The sequence below is a fragment of the Saccoglossus kowalevskii genome, chromosome 1, assembly GCF_978046115.1.
Source record: "Saccoglossus kowalevskii chromosome 1, keSacKowa6.1, whole genome shotgun sequence".
Taxonomy (NCBI): Eukaryota; Metazoa; Hemichordata; class Enteropneusta; family Harrimaniidae; genus Saccoglossus; species Saccoglossus kowalevskii.
In genome coordinates this window covers 21130265-21157645 of record NC_140641.1, presented here as the reverse complement: position 1 = coordinate 21157645, position 27381 = coordinate 21130265, and the positions used below count along the sequence as shown (strand labels likewise).

At 35.7% G+C, this 27381-nt stretch overlaps 2 protein-coding genes and 1 long non-coding RNA gene across 3 annotated transcripts; all 3 read left to right on the top strand.

Moving 5' to 3' along the window:
- Window positions 1–218: 218 nt before the first annotated feature.
- On the top strand, window positions 219–4049 carry LOC146750437 (uncharacterized). Its single transcript, XR_014930858.1, has 3 exons — window positions 219–351; window positions 1720–1746; window positions 3947–4049. It is a non-coding gene; the product is annotated as an uncharacterized LOC146750437 (long non-coding RNA).
- Window positions 4049–17473, top strand: LOC146750436 (carboxy-terminal kinesin 2-like). Its single transcript, XM_085496838.1, has 14 exons — window positions 4049–4078; window positions 4275–4485; window positions 6368–6487; window positions 7060–7303; window positions 7618–7795; window positions 8341–8508; window positions 8628–8759; window positions 10027–10143; window positions 11559–11732; window positions 12250–12414; window positions 13157–13295; window positions 14821–15034; window positions 16176–16251; window positions 16787–17473. Exons 1-14 carry the CDS (start codon window positions 4049–4051, stop codon window positions 16829–16831), a joined length of 2013 nt encoding a protein of 670 aa, XP_085352964.1. The 3' UTR covers window positions 16832–17473.
- Window positions 17474–22159: 4686 nt separating this feature from the next.
- LOC144345211 (uncharacterized) lies at window positions 22160–24007 on the top strand. Its single transcript, XM_078006770.2, has 2 exons — window positions 22160–22993; window positions 23681–24007. Exons 1-2 carry the CDS (start codon window positions 22160–22162, stop codon window positions 24005–24007), a joined length of 1161 nt encoding a protein of 386 aa, XP_077862896.2.
- Window positions 24008–27381: the final 3374 nt, after the last annotated feature.

The following is a 27381-nucleotide window of genomic DNA, read 5'->3' as shown; positions in this document are numbered from 1 at the left end:
TTAAACTTTAAATAGAAATAAGTCGCCTAGTCGCCTAGACTTTGCCAGTATAATTTACCACGGACGACTGACTTCAAAAACGTGCCATCCAGATAGGACAGCGCCCTCTCGTGCCAATCCCCCGACCTTATTTGAGCGTGGCATATGGAAGCCAATCATATACGCCAAACACTCTGTCGTCATTGTGTCAACGCAACCAATCAGCTTATCGTACGTCATTTTTGAATAGGAAGTATCGCAGGAAGCTTGGATTCATTTGAAATTTCAGCGCTTTATTTTCAGTGTTTAATCCATGTATTGTTTTTGACTGGCTGCGATTCCGTACTATCCTGTACATTATTTTACTTGTAGGTGAGTAAGCTAGTTTGATATAGATAGCGATGTTAGATATTGCCGCGAGAATGATGTGAGGTGTGTATTCACTATTGTTTATCCGTTGATTCTTAGCCCATTATAGATCCAAGGTAATTTCCTTGGTACTTTGTACCTTAGCTGCAGTTCTGTAGCTCTTGGTTTCGTTGGTTGGTCGATGAGGTTATTTTCTCCATTGAATCGCACTCGCTCGTTCTGTAGCTATGACTCGAACCTATATAGGTTCCCGGGAAAGCGTCCCCATCAAAATATAACTATGTACCATGCTGTCGAATCATGCAAAAAATCTAGATAAGTTTTGATCGCGTTGGAGAAGTTATGTCCGCTATATAGTTTCAATGCTTCAACTACAGTCCTTATTTTGATTTTTTTGAAGGTTAATTTGATTATTTATATTTAGCTAGTCGAGGGGCCCACTGTAATTTTTGCAGCAACTGCATTGTTTTGGTTGACCTCGAAGTCTTAGGTTTTTTCCTACACATACCGGGGGGGGGGGGGTAATTTAATAAGCTGTAATTTTAGGGCACTACTAAACAATTCCCAGGACCCCTGGGCAGGTGCCCAGACGGCGCCGATAGGTACACATTTTGAAAATGAAAGAAAAATCCGCCTGAAAAACTGCAAAATTACCTCAAGTGAAAAAAACATAGACATAATATTCTTAAAAATTATGGAAAATAGCATTGCTCTGTCTCTATATCTTAAAAATACCATATACAAAGCACTGCCTGTGTAAACCCCTGGGTAGGGAGAACCTTTACCTTCACTTTATTTACTGTATTTTTATTACTTTCTGATTTTTTGTAGTTATTAGAACTTTTAAATAATAAACTATAGATCGATATAAAATAATGAACTTTTTCTGTTCCGGGCGGAGGGGTCACCCATGGAACTATATATAAACTATAGTTTATAGTTCCATGGGTCACCGAAAATAAATTCCACAGGGTGATGATGGGCTTCCGAAGGGTTGGGTTATTGCAGTTTGTATCAGCAACTTTTTTTCTGTTACGGGCCTCCCTTAGGGGTCACTGTATTAGATTCATTTAGTTATGTTAAATCCAAGGGGTAAATTTTGGACTTTTAATTCCGTGGGGAATAATCATTCAGGGAGATATTAACAAAAAAATGTTTTCCGGGTTGCTGAAACACCATTGTGTATTTCCAGGGAGGAGTTATCGAAAACTAATCCGAATGTTACATTTTTTAATATATTACCATCCATGTATGGGGTGTGGATAAAAACTGGAATGACTGGGTCACCCATAGTGATTTTAAGCATTGGTGAGAAAGTTTGATACTATACTGGAATACTTATGACTTTTTTTTTGTTCTGATAATTTATAGATTAACTTTGGGAACAGAATGGCAGAGGTGAGTAATTGTTCACTATTAATTACAGTATTCCAGGGTACACACTCCATGACTACTACCGTCCTTAGCTGTTGTACAAATGTCACTATTTTAATCTTTCAAACCTGTTCGATCAATAATCCATTTACCAATTAAAAACCCTTTTGAGAATAGCATCGCCAAGGCTTTCTATCATTTTCGGTGCAAAGTTACACAAGCAATATTCAATACTGCCCCTCAATTACCCATAATACTATGGAACAGTTTGGCTGAACGTGACTACTCTCAAAGGCCCTAGTATAAGTAAATGATCATAGTTACTGCTCAAATTATGACGTGGTTTAGAGAAAATATGGTTGGCAAGTTAACTTTTATTTTTCGTGTGTCAACTTTTTCACTTTGGCGTGTCGATGTTTTGAATTGACAAGTTGTTTGACAGCTAGCCGAAATATTGTGCGTCGCGCACCTTTGGCGGCGTCTTTTTATGACGTTTTGAACACTTAGTCAATTTTAGCAGTAGGTATGATTGTAAACAAATGCAATCTATGTACCCAGAATCTTTTAGGGACATCATGAAAAGTTCAGTGTACAATAAAAAAAATTCAATTTGTTCATCAATAATAGCAACTTTCACTAAAAAAGTCCATTATGTTGATGATTGGCATAAATTTTACATGTTTTTTTATCATGAACCAATCATGATTAATTTGTTGGTTATCAGTGTAATCAGTATGGGTATCAAATGTTAAAACAAACAACATTTTAATCTATAAACAGTGTTCTCCACAATCCAAATTAGCTGGTGGGCGGCCCTAATTAGCATAAATTTGCATATTAATTTGCATATCATTTACATACAGCATTCTAGCATTTATGTCATGAACCTGCAATACACACTAAGTTATTTACTATTCTCTTTTTAATTTAATTGAAACATGTTACAATTTTTTGAAATACAAACAGATTGGTCAATATCAATATTTACGAAATGCAAAAAGTTTGAAATCGGTGATTTATACGTTCGCAAATTATTCTGCGTTCATGAAATGCAATTCGAGTAACGAAGAGCAAGTACAAAACATAATTGAGTTATAATGTAGAAAATATACTAGGTGATTTGTCCCCAAAGCCAAAACGGACGATTTGTCAAAACAAAACCCATAACATTTTTATTTGTGGCTTCAGTACTCACCCGTGCCGACGGACGGTAAGATGCATTTACGTATGTACGGTCACGATACGTTGCGTTTTCACACGTTGTTTTGGAATTCAAGAAAAAATGCTAGCCATCGGCAAAATAAAAGAATCTGCTATGTTCTCGAAAGATTAGACATAAAAAATGGATAAATTGAAAAAAGTATGTGGAAAAGATAACTAAAATATTAATCAATTACAAATACTCGCGGTAAACTAATCCGGCAGCCATATTTAATGTTTATTACCGCTTTCCGAATTCAGTACACGAACACCCAAAATGCGCTGTTCCCCTATGCAACTTAGATACTAAATCGTTACAGCGCCAACAGCGGTGGGTGGCCGACGGTCGTTGAATGGGGTAGGCCAAAAGGTCAGCAGTTTGCCTTCTCCATGCTGTTTTCACGATGAAAATCGAGCGAACGTTGTAAATACGGCTAGAATTTTAATTTTTGTTCGAGTTTACATGCAATCTGCTAATATATTTGTTTATTTTCTGTGCATATACATTTCGTTCGTATTTACTTCTTTCTTTCGTGATCGGAAGACGATTATTAAAAATACAGCTGTAAATTGAAACCACTGTAGTTGCGTATTGTGAGCAATAAGTGGCAACAATGTCAGGCGACAATGAATTCAGGCGATTGACACATTGCCATGAATACACTTGATAACTGCTTGCAGACTTCCAGTGGTCATTGTTTATGTCTGGACTCTTGAAACAATAGCATTCATATTTCTGTTTCCTTATTTGTCTGTTCTATCGGCTCTCTGAGGAGCTCTCTATCTGTCATAGACTGCAATGTTTCAGACATGAAGCTGTAGTCAAGCAGCCAGAACTTGGGCCTTTTGTGTACATCATATTTTCAGCCAGTCATGTGACTAAACTCCTTCAAACATTGAATTTTTATATCTCTCTTGTACTATTATATCCACCCTGCCGTGTAAGTCGCATGGTTCTAGTCTGTTTTAATTAAAATACACCGTGATTCTTGCGTTTTGCAATGATTTATTTTTTTCTCATCAGGGACCAAGAACTCCAATGGCGGTGAACAATGGTACTGCAGTAGTGCCAGTGGTGCCCAAATCGACAAGTCGTCTACCGATCCCTTCATTTGACAAAAAAAGAATGAGGGCTCCAAGTGATGATTTGAACGAGGTATGTACTACATTGTGAATGAATTATTAATTTTTTTTAGTGTGTATATGTAGCATTTACAAAGGTTGCCTACTAGTAAAAACATGAGAAACTGTGCATTGTCGATACTTATTTCTGTATGTAGTCATGTGTATTACTGAAAGAATTGTTTTTTTAGATTTGTAATCAATCAATTACTTGTGCTTTACTTTACTAGTCACAAATGCAGGATGCCAAGCGTCCAAGAACAAATCACGGTGAACCTGAACCAAAATCCATTGGTGGAGGTAGGCCTATTAAAAGGTCAACCAGTGGGTCTGGTCTTAGAGGCAAGAGACCAGGACCTACAACCTCTCTGCGGAAGCGAGCTGCAACACCCCCAGCTTCTACCAGTATTAGAAAGAGGCAGCCCACTCCCCCACCACCAGGTAAAGTGTCTTACCCATAGTCTTGAACAATTTTTGTCAATGGATTTTTTTTTACTATTTCAGCTGTAACACAATAATTCACTTGCTTTTATAACGGCTCTGAGAATTATCTAGTCGTTAAATTTTCAATCATGAAACATCATTCATGTCCTCTTAAAGTTTCAAAATGATGTACATGGGTTAAAAATGTGGCGTTCAAATCGACCACTATGATTGGTTGCCTAGTCGTTTTTCTGGAGTATTAATAGTTAGACGATTACAAATTAAAACAATATCTAGACAATTTTTTCAGACTTTCACTAGAGCATACTTTTTATAGGAATTGGTGTTTTTGTATACATCTCGGTAATTTTTAAATCAAATGTGGTGGCCAAAAGTAGAATTTAAAGTGTTCGTGAGATGGCTGCTATTTTCTCGTCTGAAATCATTCCTTGCGACATCAATATTAATATTTTTTATGTTTCTAAGCATAAAATACCCCTTGGTAAGGAGGGGGGGGGGGGCTTGCTGGGCAGTTGGCATTGTCGATACGTGTATATGAGGCCCATTTCTTGTACAGTTTTCTTATCTTTCACTAAATTGCCACCTATGTACTTGTTCGTTGAGGAAGAATGGACCTTAGTGAACACATAATATCAAGTTTGACGCATAGGGTTGAGTTAGAGTTGCGTCCTTTCTGGCCTAGCTGGTCACGGTGATAGTCACCATCACTGGCTCACGTTTGTACACTGTCACTGAACAACATTTGAGTTGGTAACAAGTTAGAAAGCACTACAACAGGATTGGTCTGGACTACACAATTACTTATATGGTAGTCAGTGGAAATGTTAACTTGTATTTCCTCAGAACTCTCTATGTCGCCTATGTCGATCATCGCCGGGGTTATCAAAATTGTATTGAACGCCTGAATTGTCTCGTTATTTAGCAGGTTGCTGCACATCTATCGTCTGAGTAGAAAAAAACATTCAAAATTAAAATAAAACGAGAACATATTTTGACATTCTAAACATTTAACTATAGAGTTTTACTATAACATTTAAAATAAAGAAATAATTTTTTAAAAAACCATCAAATCAGTTACTAAATAAACGACAGCTACGTGGAAATGAATTGATATTCTGTTGAAATGGGTGAACGCTTTGGGTCACGACGAGGACAAGTGTGTGAATGGTGGCAATTTGGTTGGATAACAAAAATAATGGAGAGCAACACATATACAAATTCCGAATGTCATAATTATGACACATTAAAAATTTACTTGGTTGAAACACATTGACAGCCAAAGCCCAGATTCTTGTTCCATAAATTATTACGCAAATCAAGCTGCAAGTAAAGGTAACGGCTGAGAATTCGACATTGAACACCAATCACTAAACAAATTCGGCCTGCGAAAATGAAAACAATTAGTAGTGTGCAAGTGCTGCGTAATTTCCTGTTTGTCCAATGCTTCGCTTTCGTGTCACTATCAACATTATTGCTACGTCTTACGTAACAACTAAATGGTTTCTATAAAGCTATATTCAGGATCACAATAAAAGTCAAATCATTTGAAACACTTACCCGACGTCATTCACCCTTCTGAAATCCGCCTCGGTGAACATGGGCTGCCCATTTCAGTGGGACACAGTGCTAAATTAGGAAACATGTTGGTGGGCATTTCACAGGTACTTTAATGCTTCCGGAAAGGTACAGTCATTGTTTCCATGGTGACAATTTTGGATACCCTTTATTTTCATTTTTGCTTGTAATCTATCAATCGTATTATAGCACATTTGTAGAGCTTTTAAAATTTCTTGTCTAGTTAGCTATGTCAGTTCTTTTAATCTTTTAAACTTTGTCAAATGGATGAGTCTTAAATCTTACATTAATGTCCTCCATGCAGCTAAAACAAAAGCGCCTCCTGCAGCTGCAAGATCACTTACAAGAACTGCTGCTGCTACCTCTAAGTCTGCGGTGGGACGCCCGCAAGCCAGCAAAGCTGCAAATGCTCCATCAGCTTCTGGTATGTTAATTTCTAGTGTCAGTTCAATATGGTGTACGGTTACCATATTTATTCCAACATGGAAAGTTACAATGTAGTCGAAAAATGTGGAAAACCTGTCCCGGGTTGAACCAACTGGATTAAACTTTTACCTTGTTGTGCCTTAAATGAGTGGTTCTATTATTAGAATGCTTTCAAGTCAGTGATAACATAATTGCGGAAGTAACCCATATGTGGTAAAGTCAATGTAACAGTTAATGAAACTGACAATATTAGGGTAAACCTTTTCGCCACCAGACTTTCTCGCCCAAATTTTTCTGTACTTTTTTCTTATGTTCTTCAATATTTCTGGAAATGAACCCTAATTGTAAAGCCAATAAAAAAAATTTGAGTAAATTTTCAGTTTTTACTCTAAAAATTGTCAATTTTTATGCAGACTATAAACAAGACTATTTTGTGAAATTTTGTGACTGGTGGTGAAAAGGTTAAAAAAACAGGATTTTAAACATCTGAAAAAAACGACGAGATTTTATGTTCAAACAACAAGATTTTAAATAAAATGGTAAAATAATTTGCTTCTCTATGCATCATAGGTGCTATTAGTAAAACCAGCAAAAGAGCAGCGTGGGATTACAAGGGACGTCTTCAGGATATGACGTCAGTCGTGGACTCAATGAAGAACAGTAATGCTGAAATGCAGCAAGTGATGCTTGAAACTCAAGAAAGAGTCTTGCACTTAGAGCAAGAGAGGCAACAGCTGGAGGGCACTGTACAGGTTAAAGAACGCCTGACCACTGAAACTGAAGAAAAGGTTCGTTCATTGGAGCAAAATCTTCGGTAAGTGGCTTCAAATTTACGAAAATAAAACAGTTAGTTTTACTACAAAATAATGTGATATCATGTCACTCCAATTGCTGCATTCCCTAACAATTGCCGTCAATTTCACCAGAAATTTTGTGTTCAGTAATTTTTGGCCCCAAGGAAGCCATAGAAAACTCCATTTTAACTTGGAATCATCAAAAACTCGCACCCTGGTAAGGGAGAACCCTATCTCCCTTACTTCGTGGCGTCCCTGAATTGCAGTGCTCCCTGACTGCAACCGAGGGTCAATGTACAGCTTTATTATAACGTCTTCATATTTTACTCTATAGTGATAGCGAGGATAAGATTTATCTTCTTGAGCGCAAAAACTCTCGGTTAGAGATGGTTCACGATGATTTACATGCTAAGCTGAGAGTGGCTAAAGAAGAAAATACTGGCTTGAGATGTTCCATTTCAAAAATGAGCTCTGAGAAAGTTGGACTAGAATCTGAGCTGAGCAGTTTGAAGGTGAATATTACATTATAGTGGGGGAGTCGTCACCTGCGCATGCGTCAGTTGGCTATAGCATGTCATTGTTTACAAACAAGCGTCTACCCATGAGCCTTTGCATTTTTAGTGCGTGTTATCGTCGCTTGGAACTCTATTCCCGTGCGTGCGCAGGTGACGATCCTTTGGCTTACAATGTAGATAACTTAAAGTATGCTCTCAATTTCAAATTTCAATTACCATGTTACATGTAGTATGCCATGCTGGTCGATTACTGCATGGCTATAATTCCATGGCTTGATTTTCATAGCTTCTCTTTTATCACACACTTGGCCCAACCATCAGTTCTTTGTCATTATTGGGTAAATGTGCAATTTGACCATTGTAAAACTGCGACCTAGTTTAAACTGGTCTAATTATAAACAGCTCTCTGTGATTTTTTTTTTCTTTACCAGTCAGAACACAATCTGCACCAAAAGTTCTTATTGGTCGCTCGTTCAACCAGACCTTTCAGTCATTCTGAAACGTGGAAATTGTTCTAATTCTTTTATCGTTGACTGTTACAGCGTAACAAAGAACTATTAGAGACTAAATTGAGGGAGAAAGAAGAAGAGTCCCTAACACGTTTGGAAACTATAAAATCTTTGGAAACCAAGATTGAAGAGCGCGATGCACAGATCATGGATGATGAAGCACAAAGGAAAATACTTCATAACACTATTCTAGAATTGAAAGTAGGTAACACTTGTATTAATGACTGGTTGTACACTGTTGAATTATATAACATATATTATCATAGAGCCTAGATCTATAAGCCATAATTGTAATTGCTGTTGTGTGAATTCTGTTGCAGGGTAATATCAGAGTCTTCTGTCGTGTCAGACCTCTCCTTGATGAAGAAATAAGTGGCCAGGCCTTGGCAGCCCCAATGTCTTTCCCAGACAGAGAACAAAAAGCAATCGAACTAGAAAAACCAGCTGAAGAGGTATATCTTTTTTTATTTGTTATAGTAAACCCAAGTGCGTGTATCGGTATTTAGTTGTAGGCACCAGATAGCAAATATTAATGTTAATGATGGCACCAATAACTGAACAACTGTTTATTACTGTGGTCGCAAAATATGTACACCTAGATCTTTTGTATTGGCACATGATACAGCCAGTAAATTGTTGTCAGTTTTGGAGACGACATTACTTGCAACACAGCTGTATAGTCGGCAAATCAGCTGACTATGGCTGGTTAGGTGTACGACACGAATTGACGACCACAGTAACATTTTGCGTGCCTTAGTTTTGGATTTGTGTGTAGTTAGTTTTGGGGTTTGAAATCCACTTGTACCTGTTTCTATTCCTAAGTAATTTGCTAATTAGTTACTTTTACTGATGTCTGAACCAGTGCACAGTTGCCAATAAAACGTGTAAGTGCTCTGTGAATCTATAGAACTGAAGAAATTCAACTCTGTGCATATATCGCATAATAATGCATAATATTTATTTCAAATCAAGTCATGACGTGACATTTAACCCCCCTCCAGTGTCTATATACTGCTTCTATTTTGCATACTGTAAGTATCTAGTGATGAAGCACGTTGAATGATTGACACTAAGGCTGTTAAAAGCGAGGATATTGATCTGCAGTCATCCATCAATGTCATCCATCAATGTCATCCATCAATGTCATCCATCACTGACACATCCAAATGTGTTACTTGTCAATCTGGATGACAATGCTGTCCACACGTGTCATTTTGAACATTGCAGAATGATCCGCCACGAGTTGACTCGACTTAAGAATGTATTCTGTTGACATTTTGTCGTCCATGTCAGCTTTTTTCTTTTTCGACTTCTTAAAAATTACCTATGGCAGACCTCTTAGATTTGTTCATTTCGTGATGATATTTTCAATTATCTAATTTTGACGTACAATTTTGTCATTTTCGGTAAAAAGTGATATTTTCGTCCAATTGCTTTGATAATATACATATGAGGTAGTACAGGTAGACCTTACTCAGATTTGTTCATTTCGTCATATTTCCAATTATCTAATTTTGATGAGTATTTTGTTGCAGTTTTTATAAAAGGCGATATTTTCCGATACATATAGGTACCTTGGGTAGACCTCTCTCAGATTTACTCATTTTCTGATTATGTCTTCAGTTCTTTAATTGAAATGTGCATTGCTAACAGCGGAGCTATTGCATGTTAATAGTTAGAACTGAACTAACTGGTATATATTTATCTTTTCCCTGATAGAGTGCTGTTGGAGGCCAGAAAAAAAAAGCTTCAAAATACGAGTTTGCCTTTGACAGAGTTTTCAGTCCTGAAACGTCACAGAATGACGTATTTGATGAGATATCGCAGCTTGTGCAGGTAAGAAGTCAGTTGCAGGTTTTATTAATTTTTTTTTACATGAAGAACTTCATCGGAAGTTAATCAGGTAATAAACAATAGTGGTTGAGTAGGAAGTAACAAAGGTACTGTAGAATACTTTATTTTCGCTTGGAATTTATTTTCGTTATTTTCGCTGAAGGGATGATTCCGTGAAAATAAAATCCAGCGAATATACTTTTTTTTCCTATATTTCACATTAAACTCATCAAAGATCAGTGAAAATAAATTCCAAGCAAAACGCCCAAAAAGCCTTTTCAGCGAAAATTTATTCCAGCGAAAATAAAGTACTCCACAATATACTGCAAGTTTTGGGTGGTTTATGCAGTCCCATTAGGGTCGCAATGTACCGGTGTTACATAAATTCTTTTGTCTAGGGCAATAGGCCAATGACCTGTTGAATTCACACATGATTCGCATACCTATTGTAGTGGACTCATTCAACCCACCTGTAACCTGCTTGGCTCATTCAGTAGTGATCATGCATCGGAACTGCTTGTCGATTTGGAAATTGTTCAAATCCATATATATAGCGAGTGGAAAGTTGTACTATCCACATGGATCATGCAAGAACATAATCTTTCTAAAAAAAAAAAAACTGTTCACTTAAGGTAGAAGCCTACTCATGAAGTAAAATACCCAGAATTTATTCATTTTACAATGAACTGTACTCCAAGGCAATATAAAGATATTGACCGAAAAAAATATTGGGGTCACCAGCCTTTTTTTCAAGAAAATAATGGTTGTATTTCAATGGAAAATCGCCATTTTGACACTATTATAACACTTTTACCATAGGTTCCTATGGCAGAGATATTATGCAATATCTCAAAATCTAGCCTGGTGGCGTAGACTGAAAAAATCATATATTGTTAATACTGGAGTACTTTTTGTTCTGAACTATTTAAAAAATGTGGGTTTTAAAAAGTGTGAAAAAATGCAATTTTTCTTTAACATTGTGTTTTATTGAATTGTCCTAAAAATAGCAATTTTAAAAAAATATTAGGACAGGTTTCTCAAAAAGCTTAACTGTAACACACAAAATAATGCTATTTCATTATACCATGGAACATTAGCTTCATGATTGTACATAATAAACTAATGAACATTGTCATGAAATTTATGACCAATTTTGTGAAAAATTATGACTAGGCTTCTACCTTAATAGTAAATGCAACGAAATATTTTCTTAGTATAGTAAAGAGTCCCTGTCTAGTAAACTCTGTAAACGAAAATTGTCTGCATCACATTTAAAACGATGGACTTGAGGCAAATAGTGGTATAACTGTAGATTGCAGCTGGCCATCTGAAGTGCCGTTAGATATTTTCACTCCACTTTAAATATTATAGATTTGCTTGTTATAATCTTCTATGCCATTTATACATTTTCTTCTCAGAGTGCCCTCGATGGCTACAATGTGTGCATTTTTGCTTATGGACAGACTGGCTCAGGTAAAACTTTCACTATGGAAGGTCCGGAAAACTGTACTACTGAAACGCGTGGTATGATTCCTCGGGCAGCGTCGCAGATATTTGACAGTTGTGAAAGTTTGAAAGACATGGGATGGAAGGTACAGTATACCTTAAGAATCTGCTTTTGGAAGTTGTTTCCTGGTTGTTTGAAAGTCTGAAGATACAATTTTAGTAGTATCATTACATCATGAATTATGAACGCAAGTTTTATGCCTTTTGATCAACATTCAATTCAGAATTGTTGCTTAGGGTAAGGTTATACTGCTATCAGTATAGTTTGATACCCCAATTTATTTCATTCAATTGACGCCTTTTTTTTTTTAAGCAATAATACTAAGTGTTTGTAGAACTTTGCTGGCAATGCAGCTCTTATTTACTCATTATTCTTTTCATACCAGCCTTGTAACAAATTAAAGGGCGGCAGTCGTCGTGCCGCGTCCTGTTCGATATGGGACTCATAGCGTCGTATACAAAACATGTACAATACATTGTTTATTTACATGAAATTCGAACACGCGCTGCGCGACGACCACCACCGCACTTTAAACTGTGCCTTTTTCTAGTCACCCTGTATTGAGGTTGTACATTTGACTTTATGTTTTTGTTCTATAATAGTATGAAATGGAAGCCTGTTTCCTTGAAATCTACAATGAAACAATCCGTGATTTGCTGGGACCTGCCAATAGCAAAGAGAAACACGAGATAAAGTTATCCGGAAGTAAAAGCTCTGAAGTAGAAGTGACTAATCTGACCGTTGTCTCACTTAGCAATGAAAGACAGGTATATAATGCAGCATTATTAGTGGAATGTTCTGTTCATGAAAAAAGAAATTATTAAAAAAACTCTATTATTCAGTCACCTACCGGTAACTATATTACACATTCATTTTTGATTCTTCAACTCAAAATTGGCATTGCATGTTAATTTTCGTTTGATCTATCCAAGATGGTAAACTCAATCTATTTTGGTTGACTAAAAATGTAAATCATGACTTTTGGCACTATTCTCTTTAAATTTAGAACGACATAAGTTGATTTTCTCACAATTCTAACTCGTAATTTTGTTTAGTACAATTATGCTAATACGTAATTTATCATGCACATATCGTCCGACCATTGTCTTTAATTTGCACAGCTAAGCTGGTTAGTAGTGTTAACGTTATCAATATTTTGCACAATTTTTCTTTGTATCAACACATTTTGACTCCAAATTGTTTTACTAGTTTCTTATTCATGCATGGTTTGTTTGTGTTTATGTATATATAGGCGCATGTTAGTTAAAATTGTCTCATTCATTGAAGTCGGAATGTCAGTTTTGCAACAAAATTGATTTTTCTGAATTTTCTATTTAAACCTAGTATGAAAACATACAAAATGGGTACTTTGAGCGCACAACTTCTGACTTTTTTTTAAGTGTAATACAGGTATACCGAGAATTGACACTGTCCGAAGAAAAAGTGAAATATAACTATTGGAACTTTAACTCTCGTGCAACTATATTTAATATGCACGTATCATTACAGATTAACGACCTGCTACAGACAGCAGCACAAAACCGAGCAGTAGCAGCCACTAAATGTAACGAGAGGTCGTCTCGCAGCCACTCTGTATTTATCATCAGGTTGAAGGGGTTTAACGAACTTACTGGAAACAGCTGTGAGGGTGAGTTACACTGCAGGCTTGTTTTTTGTTCTTTCACCTTTAAAGCGAGGGAGTCGTCACCTGCACATGCGTCAGATGGCCGTAGCGTGTCATTGTTTACAAATAAGCGTCTACCCATGAGCCTTGTGACTAGGGACTCAATTCCCGTGTGTGCCCAGGTGATGACCCTCCTGCTTTAACTCTATAAAGTTGTATACCATATTTGTTCTATTAGTACAGTCAGCTGGGGCGTACAAGTGATAATCAAATAAATGCGATTTAATTACAGATATTTATTTTATATGGAGGCAGTCTTAAATGCGGCTTGAAACTGAAAAAAGAAAAGTTGAGATATGTTTTTTTCAGTTTCCTACAATTCAAAGGAATAATGCTAAATGTTCACTTTAGGCCAACTGCTAACAAAGTTGACCGAATTAATTGTTTTTGTGTGGAAAAATCTCTTACATACAAAAACCTAATTTGTAAGATTTTTGAAACCAAGATCGTCATCCCACTCAGGAGCCAATCAGCGACGGCGTTCCTGTTAGATGATGTATTTGGTTTCAAATACCCGTGGAAAGTGTAATTAGGTGTTTTTTGCATGGAATTTCTTTAGACCAAATTATATTAGCAGTTATGTTATGTTATCTTATGTTGTCCAAACAGATGTTTTCCCAAACGGATGCCTGTGAAAGTTTGCTATCATTCCTCTGGTTTATAGGAAACTCAAAAACCAGTTTCTCAACTTGTCCCTTTCTTTAGTTTCAAGCCATATTTAAGATGACTGCCCCCATATAGTAAATATCAGTAGATTAATAGGTGATTTTCCGTACAATTGCGAGATCTCGAACGTCTGCCGCAAAAATCGAACGATTTGATTTTGAACTAGAATTTCTTTATTTCGTAGCTTACATTGACCGGCCAATCTTCGACAGAGGAATATTGCTTCCGAATACCCTTACTTAATCGAAATTGCCTATCATCAAATGTGGACAGCACATTATTAAGCATGGAAATGTCCCCGAAATACTTTCTCGTTTGTCGAATCCCACGCGATGTTTGACGCGACTACGACACTATGACCTTCGTTTGTCCTGTTTTTACGTTCAATTTCACGCATAACGCGCGATTCTCGCAGTGAACGGAAAATGGTCTATTGCATTTATTTGATTATCACCTGTATGCCAGCTGACTGTGTATTACCGGTAGTAGTGCAGAATTTGCATAAAAATAAGAAGATATTTTAGTGAATCAGTACACAACAAACTGTTTATGTGCTTTTATCTGAGATGCTCTTCTGCAGTAATGAAATTGTGTACAAAATATTGTTTAGAAGCTTCATCAGCCAAGGTCTTTTTGTAGGATTATTTGACTGTCAATGGATGATTTCAGAAACAAAACTTTTCTATTCATAATTAAATTTATCATGTAGAATTTTTATTGTTTTCACTAATTGAATTCATCAAGTTAAAATTTATTGAATATTAGTATTAAAGCAAAGCGTAAATGCAACTACCCTTAACCCAAAGCACCTTTGTTGTTGTAGGTACCTTGAATCTGGTTGATTTGGCCGGCAGTGAACGGCTTTCGCAGAGCGGCTCGAAAGGGGAAAGATTGAAGGAGACTCAGAATATCAACAGGAGTCTTGCCGAACTTGGTAATGTCATCATGGCATTGGCCAATAAGGAACCTCACATCCCGTACCGGAATAGCAAGCTTACACATCTTTTGCAGAACTCGCTCGGAGGGAATTCCAAAACGTAAGTTGCAATGTTACATTAATTTCACTTGGAATTTGTTTTCGCTATTTTCGCTGAAAGGATGATTCAGTGAAAATAAAATATGGCGAATTTTTTCCAATACTTCCCATTCAACTCATTAAAAATCAGTGAAATTAAATTCTATATATAAAACACCCAAAAAAACTTTTCAGCGAAAATTAATTTCAGCTAAAATAAATCATTTTACAGTATTTGGTAATTTTATTAATAAGTGTACAAGTTACTAATTGGTAAATGCGATACTTGCCAAAGTACTGTCAAACTTGCAGGGTTGTGACCACCCATGAAAATTTGGCCGTTATATGGGTAGGTGGGGGACATTGTTTCAGAAATGAAAATTTGGCCGTTATTTGGGTAGGTGGGGGACATTGTTTCAGAAATGAAAATTTGGCCGTTATTTGGGTAGGTGGGGGACATTGTTTCAGAAATGAAAATTTGGCCGTTATTTGGGTAGGTGGGGGACATTGTTTCAGAAATGAAAATTTGGCTGTTATTTGGGTAGGTGGGGGACATTGTTTCAGAAATGAAAATTTCCAAATTTAGAGAGCAAGGGTTTTTCTTAATTAGACTGAAAACCCGTAGAGGGGTGCAAAATGTTCATCATTTCATTCTTTAGTTGTTGACAAACCAGCGCCACTGAGGGCGATGATGTTAAGACTGCTGGCGTTTTAGTCTAACTATACACTGATGAATTGATGTGAAATATGCTTACATTGAACTACTCTAATTATATGCAGATGATGTTTATATAAAGTGGTTTAGTTTGGGTGTATTCAGATGTTGTTAGCTTTGAAGCGATTTGGTGTAAACAGTGTATACATATCAAAGAGTTAATCTTGTGATGAAGGCGAACATTGTTTACAGGTCGTCATCACTACTACATCTATTGATGTTTTTAATGAGGAAGAGTTGTGGTGTATGAAAATGGATGATAAATGTTTAATTATCTGAGCCTTAAATCACAAATGTGTTTCAGAATCTCTTCTAAAATTACTTGACAACACACAAGCTTTGTACCCTTAGAGTAAGAGTTTTACCGTGACATTTCTTCCATTACTTGAAGGGCATGAGTTGGAAAGGTGTACTGTATCTAAACATGTGAACATTCTTTCTTCTATAGGTTGATGTTTGTGAATATTTCTCCAAGAGAAGAGAGCCTTTCTGAAACGTTATCATCATTGCGATTTGCCACAAAGGTATGTTTGTCTTGTGTAATAATATAACATGTTCTATTTCATATATTTTTACTACGGTATTTTCCAGTCTTGAAATCCAATACGGCTACAGCATGGAATCAGCATTTATAAACGGGTGTTAAAATAATTTTGCAATTGCTTTGTTTGAGGGGGTAAATTTCCCTGGGAGTTGTGACGAATCACACTAACTCAGTTGAGGTTGAACACATCTTTATCTCTTGCTCGTGTTTAATGCGTTAAAGAAAAATAAAACAATGAATGGTTATGTTAGTCCTCTTTTTCAATAAGAGCTTGTAATCATGACTACCGGTAACTCTATTACCTACCAAAGTCTACAACTCTCAAGACTTATTTCACAAAATCATAATAGAAAATCACTCGGGCAGGCTTCTGCACCCATTACATTATCTACTGGGCTTTGTATCCTAGCTGTACAGATGTATGTTTGAAATTATAATTGTTAGATATATTCTGAAATCTGTGGGAGTTTTTTTTTTTCTCATTTTATACAGTATTCTTTTTTTGTCAATTTCAGGTGAATCAATGTAACATCGGCACAGCGCAAAAGAAGACCAAGTAGTTCTTTTTAGATACTACATTTTTGTATTTATTAGCCTAAAAACTGCCATGAATTATTCAGTTGGCATTCATGTAAAATGAACTCTTATTTGAAAAGCAGCCATCATGAACTTTTTGCTAGTCCGATTTTTTTTTATTTCTTTTCTTTGCTGTCACCTTTTTGCTGTATATTGATATATATGCGAGGCAGTATTTTAAACATCGAAAAAAAAATTGTCTCTGATTAGTCAGCTGATTTTTTAGGTCAAAATCTTTAAGGTCATTCAAATCTAGATCAAACTGTTGTCACATTTCGGGCTGTCCTGGGTTTTCTAGGATTCTGTCATGTCGAGTTTGAAATATACGTCACACAACTGAAGCAACACCTGATCTGTTGAAAAAAAATAGCACTTTTTCTTGACTTGTTGTCCTCGCTCAGGCAGTTCATTGCATAGTATAAGACTCCCATCTTACGACCTGAGTTGGGTACTAATTGTGTATTTATTTTATGTTCTCTTGTCTTTATAGTTGTAGTCAGTGTTTTTTTAATGTAGATTGTGTTAAAATTCCAAGCATCGTGAAAAACAGTGGGTCATGTGTGGATCGCGTCCAGTCAAGATGGGGGAACCCAAGAGTGTGTACTGACTGATCAAATTAAATTAATCTGGCATATTGCTGGTTAACATGTGCGATAACCTGTGTCAGGCATGTTTTCAGATGTAGGGTTTAGACTGATTTTACTGTGCTAGAATGTGTGAGCCAAAATTTTTCTTACCAATATTTTTAGATATCAAAACCCTCAAATTACCATTTTTTAAAAAAAAAACCTAAATATTTTCACTTACTGCCAACGAAGATGTCTTTGCATGTTTTTACATTTCTTTTAGAAAAGTAATTTGAAATGAGATTATTTGTTTGTGAGATGAACATTTTATTAAATATTTTCAAGTATGACATTGTCAGACTTGAAGTTTGAAAAAAAAAATCCTTGTGTTCAATATTGATTTGTCTTAAATTGCAAGAGGGCGCTTAAAGCTGTATCACTAGACGTATATTGTTTGTAGATTTTGACGTATATGCTGTATATCAAATATAACAATTACAGATATCTGGATCAGAAATTGTTGGCAAATTGCCAAACATTTATGTAAATTCTGTGATGATTTTAATGTTCAGTAGCTTGGGGAAGCAATAAGTCACACATGAATCTGACGTCTGTCTAATGCTGCCTGCGCATTCGATAAAAAGCTAATTCTCAAAATTTCCCCCTTTTTCCACTCTAAATTTATACATCCCCTGCTTCTTGGGCTAGTTGTCCTGTGTTGAGTGTGTCCCAAAGATCTATTTGAAACAGCGTTGCATGTCAGGATTTTGGGTATCACAAATAAAAATAAATCAACACACATAACCTGCGAACACCACACTGTTGATTTCAATTCCTGGCTCCTTTTTACTGTACGTGTACCAGTATACGTTTCAAGTATGTTAATGATTTTATCTCGTCTAAAATTACCATCAGTCAGTCGTTTTTTGTTCAAATAAAAAAAAAATAATGTGCATATACATGTGCTATAACATCATGAAGCAGTGCAGTGCAGTGTTTGAAATAAAGGTTAGTCAATGCATTTTCCAGGAATGTCTCCACGCGTGGAAACTCGTACACTGAGACCGACTCTTATTAGTACCGGTAAGCCCCATTTCCGACATCAGGGACTACTAATGCTCAAAGTTGAATACATGTACTAGACGATACATTATTTTAGAGCCGAGTTGGCTTAGTAAAAGTGTCATAATTAATCATATAGTATACTAGTATGCGTTTTCTCTGAATAGACATGTTTTGCACGTTAATCAGCATAACATGATAGCCTGACACCGTGTAGAGACTCTGTATAAAGGGACTCTATGAGTTCTATGATTTCCAATGGAGTCCTGCATGAAATATATACATTAACAAGATTAAAATTAATAAAATAATTACCTACAATAAAATACAAACATACTTCCTTTTAAAATCATTTTCTTACAGCTATTTTAAAAATACAAATATCTAGTAATTTTATTTCAACAGGCAAACTATTTCATAATGAGATGCCTCTATAGAAAAATGTATTTTTTTTTTCTAATCGGACAAAAGGTAACATCAAATTATTATCTGCCACAGCTCTAGTAAAGCGAATGGATTGTTTACGAATATATGATTCTCGGAATTTTGATGACAAATACAATGGTACAATATTATGCATGCATTTGAACATTATTATCGCTGAGTGCATTTACCATTGCTGGTTTATGGGGTGCCAGTTTAGTATCGACAGTGTTTCAGATGTCGATGTAAACTTTCCCCTACCAAGGACTAACTTGGCAGCTCTGTTATGTAAACGTTGGATTTGAGTTTGCATCTTACTACCACAGGTCATCCATACGACATCACGGTATGTGATGAGGGGAAATACTAGTGCCTCAACCATTAACTCGTATGATAGAAATTTACAAATTTTCCAAATGACTCCAAGTCGTCTTAAAACAGAAATCATATTTCCATGATCATTCAAATTCAAATACTGTTTAAAATAACGTCAAATATTTAAAATTATTAACTACATCAATTTTAAAATTAATATTTTGAATATTCAGTTGAGCATGTGATCTAAGACGTTGGTGTGTTCCAAAAATCATTGATTTAGTTTTTTCAATGTTTATAATTAATCTATTTACAACCATCCATTAACTCAATAATAATAAAAAGTCATTCAATAAAGACTTTAACACTGTGGCGTGAGTGTCGCCCTCTGCCAACAGCTCCAACTACCATTTGGAGTCGTCGGCGGAGGGCGTCACTCACACCGCCGCGATTATCCCATGTCCATATTTTGTTTGCATATGACCTTGCATTTTAAATGTATTTTAAGGTCCATGAACATCGTTAGGAAATAAATAAGAAATATATTCACGAAATAGAAGAAGAAAATCTGAGATAGTCGTTCTACTAGAAAAATTTTAATGGCTGTAACCAGAACAATAATGGGCAAAACCTATCAAATTTCGAAAAGCACTTTTTTGTGTAGACTGTTTTTGATTTAGGGTTAAATTACTCTAAAAATAAACAGATGATATAAATGGGTATCGTGAATAAATTAAAATACGTTAATTACATATCCACTGTAATGCTCGCTGTCAAAAACCATACCATTGTAAAGAATACGTCAAGAAGTTTAAATGAGTATTTGTTTTTTTCTATATATTGTTTCCACCATTTCTAAAATGTAAACTCTTTCTTTGTTAGTGTCTCTGCGAGGCTCCGTCTGATTTTACCAGACGACGTTTTATAAAATACAAATTCCTTTACCAAATGCACAGTCCCTTTGTGGGGGGGGGGACTGTGCCGAATGCGAGTTTTATTTCATGTGAAAGGGACACAGACCGATCCAGATAACTCGTATAAAATAATAAATACTTGCAAAGAGAGATGTATGTATATAACTATTCTAATTCTCGTCCCCTTGCAAAATAAATAAAAGCTGCTACGTTTGTCAAATAGTCTTACGTTCTGTGTTTTAGTTCGTATGGCTGGTCGCCCACTAACTAGTCGCCGTAGTAGCGACACCAACAGCAAGTTGCTAGTGTTACAATACGATGAAACATGTCCAAATCGACCTCCATTGGGGCCAATGTTTTTGATCGGTTTTCAAAGGGAGTCTGTTCATTCAGGGGTCGATTTGGACAGGTTTCACTGTATTGTAACACTCGCTATCAAGTTGCTGTTTGGTCTCGCTACTACAGCGACGGCGAGTAGTTAGTGGTCGACCAACCATACGAACTGCGACACAGCAGAACGTTAGAGACCTATGGAAAGCCGTACGGGACCCTGCTGCGTCAATATAAATTGCATGGTAAAACATATATCATCACCCGTTAAATCGCGACTACTACAACTCGCTTTGCGACAACTACTAATTAATTAGCGACGATAGTGAATAAGTTTTGCGCTGATTGCTACTACTACAATTAGTAAATGTAGACATCGGAAATCGCACTTTTGTTGAAGAAGCAGCATAATTTTGAAGCTATATGTTTTACCATGCAATTTATATTGACGCAGCAAGGTCCCGTACGGCTTTCCATAGAGACCAAACAGCAAGTTGATAGTGAGTGTTACAATACGGTTCATTTGCTTGATAAGTTATACGACATTTTATATTTATTTTCGGGACCAGTTATGTTAACGTTTTATTCAATGAACAGACGAATGCATGGTTTCTTGGGGGCCGGAGTCGATCGACTTTATGGAGTTCTAGACATATATTTTACTATAAATAACAGCTTCAGTTTTACCCCGGAATATGTAGATCGAAATTCACACGCTGGTCGTTGAGTATTGTATACTCAGACTAGTATTGTATAAAATTGTATTACTAGTCTGAGGTTATGATAAATGACAATGTGGTACAAATCTTACACAGATTGTAAATTTGTCACACAAGTTAAATTCATTGCAATTTCATTTTATTTATTTTTTCACGACCACATTTCAAGAAGAGTAATAAATATTAAAAATCTGGATGTTTGTTGTTGTTTTTGAGTGATATTGTATTTAATTTATTTTTCTAATAATATTTTTTGTTTTTGTTTGTGCATTTGTATTGTATTTTAAATAAATGATAAATAAATAAATAAAATTATTGATATTATTATTTTATTTATAATCCTGATATTGACAGAAATTTATACTATAATTACTTACTGTCATGTCGCTAGCTTGCCGACTGAGGGCGTACGCATGTAAATGAACTCCAACTTGAAAGTGTTTGTGTTTTAAGTTGTACATATTATTTGCACAAGAACTGCACAACTTGAAGGCGACCTGATTGCGATAAAGATCGATAGCACAAGATCAATAGCATTATTAGCGGTGAAATGTTAAAAAAAAGATACTAAATAATATTGACCTACTAGTAGTTAAAATGATACGGAAGCGTATTAGTGCCATACTCTTAACAAAATAATAAAAAAATCTCGTTATAACGAGTTTATTTTTCTCGTTATAACGAGTTTTTTCTCGTTATAACGAGTTCATTTCTCGTTATAATGAGATTTTTCTCGTTGTAACGAGTTTATTTTTCTCGTTATAATGAGATTTTTCTCGTTATAACGAGTTTATTTTTCTCGTTATAACGAGTTTATTTTTCTCGTTATAACGAGTTTTTTCTCGTTATAACGAGTTTATTTCTCGTTATAACGAGTTTTTTCTCGTTATAACGAGTTTATTTTTCTCGTTATAACGAGTTTATTTTTCTCGTTATAACGAGTTTATTTTATAGTTGTCCCAGCTGGTGTCATATGCTGTGCAATGGCGGATAGAGATGAACTCATTACATTTTACTTCCGCCTTGGTTTCAACTACAACGAAATATTGGTCAACCTAGCTCACAGGCACAATGTAATTTTAAGTATCCGGTCTCTCAAAAGATGGTTGCGGAAGCTAGGACTCTTCAGGAGAAAAAAATTCACCAATATCGACGACGTGGTCAGTTTTATTCAGAGACAAATTCAGGGATCTAACCAATTGCCAGGCTACCGATGGATACATTTAAAGTGTATACAAAATGGACTTGTTGTGACCCAGGAAACAGTGAGACTCCTGCTGAAGTTGTTGGATCCTGTCGGTGTTCTTCTTAGAAGCCGTCGTAGGCTGCGACGAAGACGATATTATAGTAAAGGTCCGGATTTTTTGTGGCATCTAGATGGGTATGATAAACTCAAGCCATATGGAATATGTATCAGTGGGTGCATTGATGGATTTTCCAGATCATTCATATGGCTTGAAGCATATATAACGAACAATGACCCTAAAGTCATTGCAAGCTACTATGTAGAAGCTGTAAAGGCTAGACAAGGGTGCCCACGAATAATACGCGCAGACAGGGGCACTGAAAATGGCTATATTGAACAAATGCAAATATTTCTGCGGAGAAATCACACTGATTCATTCGCTGGATCTAAAAGCTTCTTATATGGGCGGAGTACTTCAAATCAAAGAATAGAGTGTTGGTGGAGTACGATGAGGAAGCAGAATTCCCAGTTTTGGATAAATCTGTTTGCAAATATTAGAGATGATGGTTTGTTTTCTGGAAGTTTTCTTGATGTAAATCTCATCCAGTTCTGCTTTATGAATTTGATACAGGTAATGCTCATTGAAACGTTTCCCATGCACACTGTCGTATCGTCACCCATATGGTCCTGATATGTATGTAATGTCTCGTGATTTATCACTACCATTGTTGTGTGAAATGGTATTTCATTGATTCTTTCGCAACGCTTCGTCTATCCTAGGCAGCTTTTCAGGTTTCGACGATTTGACATTTCAATCGTTCTGAAATGACTAAATCTTACAGATGTATTAGACTCGTTTGCACTAAATTGCATGACAAACCTATAGACACTGATTTGTAATTCAGGTATATTATCTATTACATTTAACGTAACCCGTATTGTAGTTTAATCATGATCCATTCCGTAAAACTACACGAATTACCTCACCACAGAGCAATCCATTACTAATCCCACCTCGTCACATCTCGTTCTGATGGGTGTGTGGAATTTATACACTCCCTCAATCGCTAATAGGTATCCGCCTAGTTTAGATTCTAAATTAAATTTGGATGTAGACATTACATCCCATGAAGAAGTACTTATATGCGTTTATTTTCGTTTATTCAGTTATCACATAATAGTGTGTGGTGCGTCTTTGTAAATTCCAGTCGCATCGAATCGTGACAAAATGTGCCGAAGTGGCCATTGCCTGTCGACGTCCAATAAAATAAAATACTTTTATACTTTCACATTGACACTTCTTTTCATTTCTTTTAAGGCGGAATTGGACAAAGTTGCCAGAATTTGGAACAGCCACAGGATTCGATCTTCTAGAAATCAAACAGCACCAAGCGGCCGCCCATTAATGATGTATTCAGTTCCAGAGTTGTATGAAACTAGTCATCAGATACGTGATGTCGATGTAGAGGAAATTTGCGTATGTGAAGGGGAATGCACTCCCAAATCGGAATATCCATGTGACGAGACTATATTTGAGCTTAGCTGCATAATTATGGAAGAAAACGGTTGGTTTAAACCCTCAGATCCGTTTGCCGCAGCACAACTTTACACATCGCTGAGAGGTGCATTCAATGCCGTTTTGTGAAACTTTGATACAGTAGCGCAGACTACTAAGATCATAGGCTCCTGTGTTCGAAGTAAACATTGGGACCCTGAAATATATGCGACTGCTATGATTTGAATAAAATATGAATGGATGCTTTGAGGCTAATTATCATTTGGTGCAAAGGCAATGTAACCAGGGTTAATGATCTGAATCCTGTACCACAAAGTGGACTTCAGCATGTATCTATGCTAATTAAATAATTTGCATACCAATTAGCAGTTTTCCAGAATGTGCTGTATCGACAAATATCATTATTGGATTTTGATGAATTTCACATTTCTATAACCTACAAACACTTTAACTGTATTACTTAACTACTTGTATGAACTCCTTTTGTCGTCACAAAGCACATTTTAAGCACATTTCATATAGATGCATGTAATATCAGGATTGAAGATTTGAGCATCATTTTCAAAAACCTGTTTTTTTCCGCAAGATAAAGCTTTTGCCGTGTGTTTCTATATCAGGTTTCCTGAGCACTGCAAATTATTTCCTAATAGTGCCCCTACATATCGGAGCACTTCAATTTGTAAGCTTTATTTGCCTTTTTCTTTGTATCAAATACAATCAGACCAGAGGCAAAGTTAGTTGTGTCTTTACTGGCCAATATACATTTGCACTAGTGAAAACAGTGCAACCAGTTTTTTAAAATTCGTTTAAATGTATTTGAATGCATTTCAGTTCGTAGATATTAATACAATAAAGATAAAACCATACTTTAAGGACTGCCATGTAATTTCTGACCATTGGTGAATATGCTAGATAACGAAGTACTCAATTGAGATTCAATGTTGGATTTCTGTAGTGAAGGGATCATCATGGGCAATAAACAACTCTCAATTAACGTAGTGCCATTCACAAACATTACTTATTAATGCATGGTATAATCTTCAACAACACAAGTAATTATCTCACACTGACTTTTGCTTGCATTATTCAGTGCACGAATCTATGTCGTTTTCATTCATTGGATTCACTAAATATACATGACACGAACAGAGGTGAACTAAAAACAAGATTCCAAACTTTGATTTAATGATAACACTCATAATAACAACATGAACAGAAGAATGTTTATAAAACGTGATATAAAGATATATTTGTCTAACCATAAACACTTGATGTTGATACTACACAGACATATAACGTACTTTGAAAAAATCCTAACAATGGTATAATATAATATCAACAATGTCGAATAAGAAAGCGATCAGAAATCCACCGGCTTTTTGGAGGGAGGATTGTTGCTATTAATATGTGCATAGACGTATATTAGCATACATTTTCTACGTCATTGCCATGGTAGTCACAATTACACCAAGCACAACAGGTTTCATCGGTGCATAAACCAGGAAGTTATATGGTAAAAACTTGGTAAAGACGCTAATTATGGAATAATATATGCAAATATGCAAATAAGCACCAACAATATATGTTGTCACCACCGCACCCATGATAGCACCAAGTGAAGATCGACAGAGAAATGAAAGATATGACTTAGTCAACAAGCATTAAAATATGCAAACATATGCAAATATGCAAAATATCACACACACTACATGCTGACAGCACTGGACCCATAAGTTCAATAACTACACTAAGTTTGAAGTCACAAATATTACTCTATACGGACTTGGATCCATAATATCCCCTGCAGCACCTACATGCTGTGGGATAATAATGTAACTACTGTAAAATACTTTATTTTAGCTGGAATTAATTTTCGCTGAAAAGACATTTTGGATGTTTTTTATGGAATTTATTTTCACTGATTTTTGACAAGTTGAATGTAAAATATAGGAAAAAAGGTATATTCGCCGGATTTTATTTTCACTGAATCATTCCTTCAGCGAAAATTAATTCCAAGCGAAAATAAAGTATTCTACAGTAATTGAAAACACATGATAGTATAGTAGGTTGGCTAACTCGCTCTGAAGTTGAATCAAGGCTTGCTTTTATGCATAGCCAATTGCAGTTACACTACAACTGTATAGACCAAAACAATATACTGTCATCTATATCAATATATCATCAAAGAAAACTTTGAATGTGTAGTAGCAAAGTGGTCAAAGGTCACCTAAGGTCAATTTGTGGAAAAAATGTTATGCCAAATAGTCCCCAATCCTCCAAACTCTTTACTATGCACGCAAGTGTTGCAGATGAGTAGATATGTAAAAGGTCAAAGGTCATCAAATTACCATCACAACATTTTTTGCCAAATAGTTGTCCCCAAACCTGCAAGTAATTGTTTGAAGATTAGATTTGAAGATATGTAAAAACAGGTCAAAGGTCATCCAAGGTCACCCCAAATTTAGGAAAAAACATCTGGTCCTACTATAGCCGCCCACCATGTAAACATAATGTTTGTTAGTGTTGTGGATGCCAAGATATATAAAAGTAGGCCAAATTGTGGAGGTTTCTTCAAAAGAGGCAGCCACAAAATTTACCCGAACAAGCCATACAGTTAAAATAAAAAACTTCAAAAAAATACCTAGTAAGTACTGAATTGCACAAAACTTTTTTTCAACTCTTCAAATGAATGTATAGCTTCTTCAGGCTAAGTTGGTAAACATTGACCAAAGCATTTTAAAGATAGCATTAGACAAAGGCAAGTGTGACGCACAGATAGGGTAACTGCAAAAGCTCTCGTGTTTTGTGCTTCGCACACACAGGAGCCAAATACCTACTAGTATACACTGATTATGTTCCTTAAAAGCGCATTATTTTGCTAAAATAACTCAGAACATTAGAAAATATGTTTTTTTTAAACATAACCAAATGTGGCAGACGTTACGCAAATTAAGCAGATGCACTTTTGATTTGAATTTGAAACAAAATAATTTGTTGACAAATTCAGATTCAATTCATGCCAACTGACATACACATAATCTATGTATTCTATCACTAGTGTTATCTTACAATACTACATAAACACTGTCAACAGTACACTTCCAATAATAAAAGAAAGGTAAATGTGGTTATTTACTAACTGCATGTAATAAATGATGAACTAAGGACATAAAGACTGTTTACAGATCTTTGATATCATTCCTGGTTCTCAAGATATCATATATTTAGTAGGCTTAATTTAGAGTATGCTATAAGGAGGTCGGACATCATCTCATATAATGCCAAAATTGAAATAAATGTTAATAACCATAGCTAATAATAAATCAAATTGATGGAAATTGTGTGTTGAGTAATAACTACAGCATTTCTGCCTATACAATTGTTGCAATGCCAACATTAATCACACAGAGACCCAATAAGCAACATTTTATTTCTGTGATTATGGTCATTATGACACATACTTTTTGGCATATAAAAGTTAAAGATAAAACAACTGACCTTTA

Excerpts from the sequence above, each read along its gene's own strand:
- LOC144345211 (XM_078006770.2), top strand. The coding sequence starts at position 22,160 with ATGGCGGATAGAGATGAACTCATTACATTTTACTTCCGCCTTGGTTTC. Across the intron at positions 22,994-23,680 it reads GCTTTATGAATTTGATACAG|GCGGAATTGGACAAAGTTGC; the intron begins GTAATGCTCATT and ends ATTTCTTTTAAG.
- LOC146750436 (XM_085496838.1), top strand. The coding sequence starts at position 4,049 with ATGAGGGCTCCAAGTGATGATTTGAACGAG. Across the intron at positions 4,486-6,367 it reads GCCCACTCCCCCACCACCAG|CTAAAACAAAAGCGCCTCCT; the intron begins GTAAAGTGTCTT and ends TCCTCCATGCAG. Across the intron at positions 10,144-11,558 it reads AGATATCGCAGCTTGTGCAG|AGTGCCCTCGATGGCTACAA; the intron begins GTAAGAAGTCAG and ends TTTTCTTCTCAG.